The sequence below is a fragment of the Eimeria tenella genome, genomic scaffold, assembly GCF_000499545.2.
Source record: "Eimeria tenella Houghton genomic scaffold, Eth_scaff457, whole genome shotgun sequence".
Classification (NCBI taxonomy): domain Eukaryota; phylum Apicomplexa; class Conoidasida; order Eucoccidiorida; family Eimeriidae; genus Eimeria; species Eimeria tenella.
This window is the reverse complement of record NW_013545500.1, coordinates 210-6,356: the sequence shown is the minus strand read 5'-3', so window position 1 is coordinate 6,356 and position 6,147 is coordinate 210. Positions and strand designations below refer to the sequence as shown.

The 6,147-nt window shown below is 55.6% G+C and overlaps 2 protein-coding genes across 2 annotated transcripts; both read left to right on the top strand.

Moving 5' to 3' along the window:
- Positions 1 to 451: 451 nt before the first annotated feature.
- ETH_00007035 (uncharacterized protein) lies at positions 452 to 2,174 on the top strand (the record flags this gene model as incomplete). The annotated part of the gene is made up of 4 exons (XM_013380195.1): positions 452 to 529; positions 887 to 1,024; positions 1,234 to 1,290; positions 1,863 to 2,174. 4 exons carry the CDS (start codon positions 452 to 454, stop codon positions 2,172 to 2,174), a joined length of 585 nt encoding a protein of 194 aa, XP_013235649.1.
- A 2,245-nt stretch (positions 2,175 to 4,419) lies between these two features.
- Positions 4,420 to 5,936, top strand: ETH_00007030 (uncharacterized protein; the record flags this gene model as incomplete). The annotated part of the gene is made up of 5 exons (XM_013380194.1): positions 4,420 to 4,620; positions 4,814 to 4,930; positions 5,120 to 5,254; positions 5,450 to 5,740; positions 5,886 to 5,936. 5 exons carry the CDS (start codon positions 4,420 to 4,422, stop codon positions 5,934 to 5,936), a joined length of 795 nt encoding a protein of 264 aa, XP_013235648.1.
- Between the last annotated feature and the right edge of the window lie 211 nt (positions 5,937 to 6,147).

Sequence of the window (6,147 nt, the reverse complement as noted above, 5' to 3'; positions counted from 1 at the left end):
CTTTAAGCCCTAAACTCTTTACTCTAAACGCTAAACCCTTACTTTAGACGCTAAACCCTCGAGAGACCCTCCTAAACCCTAAACCCTAAACCCTTGCTGCGCCTTGCCACGCTCAAGTTGATCTCTCGCATCTTAGAGCTGGGGCTGCACAGTGCTAACGAGGGTTTAGGGTTTAGGGTTTAGGGTTTCGGGTTTAGGGTTTCGGGTGTTTCCAGTTTCAAGGCCGAAGGCGTAGTGTTTCGGGTTTCGGGTTAAATTCAACGGGCGTGCACTCCGCAGCTCGGCGTTTAGGGTTTAGGGTTTAGGGTTTAGGGTTTAGGGTTTGCGCTTAGGGTTTGGAGGGGGTTTGGTGGTGAGCGAGGGCTGCAACTTCCACGAGTGCGTGGACTTGTCTCTGTTTGAGTCCGAAAGACTTTTGAGTTTTAAACCCCCTTCTGGAGAATTCATTTTAATGAATTACAGAATCCCCACTCTCTCCAACGTCCCTTTTAGGGTTTTGCCAACCCTCGAGGACCTCGGCAGGGGCAGGGTGCGAGGGTTTGCCGCGAGGGTTTAGGGTTTGCCCCGAGGGTCTAGGGTTAGGGTTTGCCCCGAGGGTTTAGGGTTAGGGTTTGCGCCGAGGGGTTGCGGTTTGCGCAAAGAGCTCAGCGCTAGGGTTCAGGGCGAGGGTTTGGGGTTTGCGGAGAGGGTTTAGGGTTAGGGTTTGGGGCGAGGGTTTGGGGTTTGAAGCGAGGGTTTAGGGTTAGGGTTTGGGGCGAGGGTTTGGGGTTTGGGTTTGGGAGGCTTTAGGAGCGTCCATCATTCATTCCGGCCTTTCAGAGCTCGTTGGGGCCTCCTGGGGTTCAGGGTTTAGGGTTTAGGGTTTAGGGTTTAGGGTTTGTTGCAGGCGGAGGTGACTTTGCGGGTTCGAAATGATATTCCCAACACTTCTTGTGCAGCAAATATTATTTTGTCTCTTTCTGTTCCCAAGTCCACTGCTGCTGCTTCTCTAGAAGCCATTCCCTCCGTGGCAGCGCAGGCGAGGGTTTAGGGTTTAGGGTTTAGGGTTTGGGGTTTAGGGGTTGGGCGCCCCTGCAGCCGCCGCTCCTCCGACTCATTGTCTGCTTTTGCTTCTCTAAACCCTAAACCCTAAACCCTCTTGTTTTTTCTATTTCTTTTGCCGAGGTGCTCTACGTAGCCCAAAGGGTTTAGGGTTTAGGGTTTAGGGTTTAGGGTTTGGGGTTTGCTGTGCAGAGCGCGGAGTTCATTGCGTCGGAGCATCGAGTCCAGTGGGTGCTAAAGAAGTTCCAGGTGCGCCTCAAACCCTAAACCCTAAACCCTAAACCCTAATTCCCGCTAGCTAGCTAGCCATGTAGCCAGCTAACTAGCTCTGCGGCTAGCCATCTAAACAGCCAGCTAGCTATCGAAATAGTTGGCCAGCCAGCTAGCTAGCTAGCACGTCTAGCCACCCAGTTATGCAGCCATCCACCCAGCTAGCTAGCTAGCTAGCTAGCTAGCTAGCTAGCCAGCTATTTAGCCAGCTAGCCACCCAGCCAGCCAGCCAAACGGCCAGCCAGGCAGCTAGCCACCCTCGCCGCTATCTAGCCAGCTAGCTAGCCATCTGTCCAGCTAGCTAGCCAGTTACCTAGCCAGCTGGCTAGTTAGCTAGCTGGAGAGATGGCTAGCTAGCCAGCAAGCTAGTCAGCTAGCTGGCTAGCCAGCCAGCTAGCTAGCCAGCTAGCTAGCCAGCTACCTAGCTAGCCAGCTACCTAGCTAGCCAGCCAGCTGGCCAGCTGGCCAGCCAGCTAGCTAGCTAGCTAGCTAGCTAGCCAGCTAGCTAGCTAGCTAGCTAGCTAGCCAGCTAGCTAGCTGCGTGTGTTCAGGGGGGCAGCGAGTTGGCGTTTGTGGCGCGTCTGACTTTCCACCCCTGGGCGAGCCCTCCGCTGAAGACCGAATTTGGGCCCTGCAGTTTGGACTTTGAAATTCCCATGTACAGCGTCTCCAGCCTCCAGGTCAGCAGCAGCAGCAGCAGCAGCAGCAGCAGCAGCAGCAGCAGCAGCGGGGGCTGCATCGGGAGGGGGAGGGGGAGCGGGAACAGGGAGGGGGAAGTTGGGGTGGTGGGAGGGGCAGCAGCAGCAGCAGTTGTACGGGGAGGCCAGTCCCAGCAGCAGCAGCAGCAGCAGCAGCAGTGGTAGAGCAGCAGCAGCAGCAGCAGCAGCAGCAGCACGGACGGCAGTAGGAGAAGGTGGTGTTTCTGTTGCTTGTGCTGTTGTTTGCGGCGCTGCTGCCAGCCCTACTGAAGCAGTTGCTGCTGCTGCTGCTGCGTCCGACACAACAGTTGCCGCTGCTGCTGCTAACCTTACGCTGCTCCCGCTGCTGCTGCTGCTGCTGCTGCTGCTGCAGGTGCGGTATCTGCGGGTTGCTGAGCGCCAAGGCGCTTTTAATCCTTTCCGTTGGGTCCGTTATGTGACTCAGTCTTCATCTTACATTTGCAGATTTTAAATGAATAAAAACAAAAAATAAATAAATAAATAAATACAATAAATTAAATAAATATATAATTAAAATTGAATTCCCTTTTTTGAATTCCCGAGAGCCGAAAGCGACGCAGCAATCGCGCGCTTAGGTGTACGTACACCTCAGAGGCTTAGCCGCATGCATTTCTCTCTCTTTTTTTTTTCTTTTTGGCTTTTTGAAAGCCACTTCTTTTCAATAAACCATTTTCTTACTATTTCTTTTCCACAGAATAGAATAATAAGGAGAAACAGCAGCAGCAGCAACAACAGGGGGCCCCCGGGGGGCCCCCAGGGTACTGTGGGGCCCCACAGACCCGAAACGCCAAGGGGCCCTTTGGGTCTTCTTAGGGGCCCCTTGGGGTCCCTTTTGAGGCCCTTTGCGGACCCTTGGGGGGCCCTTTGGGGGCCCCCTCAAGAGCTCTTTAGGGGCCCTTTGGGGGCCCCCTTGGGGCCTCCTAGGGCCCTTTGGGGGGCCCCCCTAGGGGCCCCCAAAAGGCCCTAGGAGCCCTATTTCATACTGGAGGGGCCCCTGAGGGGCCCCTCCAGTACACAATAGGGCCCCAGTGTGGCGCCCCACAGTGGGGCCCCCCCTGTGGGGTAGCTTTGCCGGGGGGCCCCTACAAGTACCCTGGGGGCCCTTAGGGGGCCCTTCATTGGCCCCCAAGGGGACCCTTTAGGGGCCCCCAAAGGGGGCCTTTAGGGGCCCCCAAGGGGGTACTTTAGGGGGCCCTTAGGGGACCCTAAAAGGCCCTTTCAGATGGGGCCCCAGTTGGGGTAGTTAGTTGGTAGGGCCCCCCGGGCCTCTCATTCTGGGAGGCTGTGCGATGGGGGTGAGGGTTTAGGGTTTAGGGTTTAGAGTTGATTAGGGTTTAGGGTCTGGGATTTGGAGTGGAGAGGCGACTTGGGGCTGGAGGCTGAGCTGCCAGCAGCAGAAGGCAGCATGTTTTGAATTAGGGTTTAGGGTTTGGGGCCCGCGGATTTGGGGCGGCGGGGACAGCGCAGCCTTCGCTGCAGCTGAGGGTTTAGGGTTTAGGGTTTGGGGGATTGGCTGCACGGAATTCCGTGCATATAATGCGGCTGGGCGCATGCATTCCGTTTGGGGCAGCAGTTAGCTGCTGCTGGCGAGGCCCCGAGGAAGGGGCCCTGCGAGGGGCCTCGGGGGCCCCTGGGGGCCCCCCAGGGTTTAAAAGGAAGTAAAAATGAATTAAAAGTGCAAAATGAATTGAATTTGAAAAGAAGTGACGGCTGGAGAGGGGGAAAAGCAAAGAGTGGTGGTTTGCGGAAGGAGCTGTACAGACACCCGGCGCGGCGCGGCCGACAGCCCTGTGGCGGCAGCCGCAGGCAGCGGCGGAACGGCAGAAGTGTTTTATTATTTCATTTTATTTTATTTTTAAATTAAAGTTTTACTTTTAATTCTTTTACTGAACTGTTCTGGCCCTTCGCGCCGCTCTGCGCCCGCCGCCGTGCGTCGCGCTGCAGCCGAAGCCGCGGCTCCGCAGCAGCACCCGCAGCAGCAGACCAATGGTCACGCAGCAGCAAGCCCCTTTTCTGCTTCTTTGCAACGCGCAGCAGATAAAAAAGAGTAAAAATAAACCCTTTAAACGAGAAATAGAAGGAACTGTGGCCCCAAACCCTCGGCCCCGAGCGCAGCAGGAGCGCCGCCAGGAAGCGGGTTTTCGGGTGTACGTACACCGGAGCGGTTCGGGGTGTACAGACAGCTCATTCCTACCCTCCCCGCTCTGGCGCCTTGGCTGGAGACCCCAAACCCCAAACCCTAAACCCTAAACCCTAAACCCTAGACCCTCGCGCGCCGCCCCGCCAGCCGCCCCGGGGCGCTCCACTATGAGGCGCTGTTGGACTGCGGCGCGGCCCGGAACGCAAACCCTAAACCCTAAACCCTAAACCCTAAACTGCGAACCGCAGGATGGCGTCTTACTTCACTCCAACCCCTTTTCTGGACGAACAAACCCTCGGGGACCTCACCAAAAAGTGTTTTCTCCTCAAACCCTCGCCCAAAACCCTCAAAGATGCTGCAGCAGCAGCAGCAATTTGGAAAGCCCTCAACGCGGTTTACCCCGCGTGGTTTGACCAGTCCGTCCACCCCGACGCCTGCGAGTCCCCCGAGGCACGCAAACCCCAAACCCTAAACCCTAAACCCTAAACCCTAAACCCTCGACAAACCCCCGTTTCCAAAGCTGCGGAGCCGAGGCAGCTGAAAGCCCGGAGCAGCAATCCACCGGTGGCTGCGCACTGGCACACAGCAGCGGAACCAAACCCTAAACCCTAAACCCTAAACCCTAAACCCTAGTTTTGCTCAGGTGGCCGTGGAGAACATGCTTTACTACATGAACGAATTTCTAGAGAGTAAATTCCAGTCGGACTTCGACATTTTGAAGGGACACATTCCCGAGCTGCTGGCAGGCAACCCCTCTCTCGTAAACCCTAAACCCTAAACCCTAAACCCTAAACCCTAAACCCTTGATGGCAGCAGCGCGGATCTTAGCCCCAGGGCGCCTACTGGGGCTTGGGGGGAGGCTGTTCTGAGCTGCAGGCTCTTTGCCGGCGCCGAGGATCTAGGACTAGGGTTTAGGGTTTAGGGTTTAGGGTTTAGGGTTTGCGAGCAGGTGCTGAAGCTGTACGAGTTCATTTTATTGATTTCCGTCCAGAGTGACTCTCAAGAAATAGTGGCGAGGTTTATGGAGTTGAGTGACACTTCTCAAGGAGTGATTCGGAAAGTTATTCAATTTTATGCAGACGACGTAAACCCTAAACCCTAAACCCTAGGCCCTAAACCCTAGGCCCCAAACCCCAGGCCCCAAGCCCTAGATGCTGCGTGGGCGCTTGGCCCGCTGCGCTGCGCACAGGCGTCGGCTGCGCTGCGGCTCGCTGGGCGCGCAGGGCCTAGGGTTTAGGGTTTAGGGTTTAGGGTTTAGGGTTTAGGGTTTGGGCCGCAGGACGAGTCGAATTCGTTTTCGGAAGTGGCGGCGCTTTCGAAGAGCTGGGGTTCGGGTGTACATACACCCCAGGAAGAAGCCAGGGGGGGCCCTTTGGCGCAGCGGCTGCAGCAGCAGCTAGCTGCAGCGCAGCAGCAGCTAGCTGCAGCAAAGCAGCAGCTAGCTGCTAGCGAAACCCACAAAGAATCCATTCTGGACAAACTCAAAACCACCGAACAAGAAAGAGACAAAGAAAGAGACAAAAGAATCACCCTCGAAATACAACTCGAACGCAAAAAGGACAGCCTCCTCGTAAGGGTTTAGGGTTTAGGGTTTAGGGTTTGGGGTTTAGGGGGCGGGGTGGGTTCGGAGGGTGCAGAGCCCAGGAATCGTCTCCAAGCCAAATAGTTTTCAGGAATTAGGGTTTAGGATTTAGGGTTTAGGGTTTGGGGTTTAGGATTTGGAGCTTGAGGAGGCTGCAAGCTGGAACTGTTCTTCAGACGACTAGGAGGAACTGTTGGTCTGGGTCTAGGGTTTAGGGTTTAGGGTTTTGGGCGCAGGGTGTAGGGCTTAGGGTTTAGGGTTTAGGGTTTAGGGTTTAGGGTCTTGGGTTTTTTATCAGAAAGAGTTTACGACTCAAACGGATGAACTTGAGAAGACCATCGCCAGGCTCAAAACTGAGTTGGAGGTACCTCTAAACCCTAAACCCTAAACCCTAA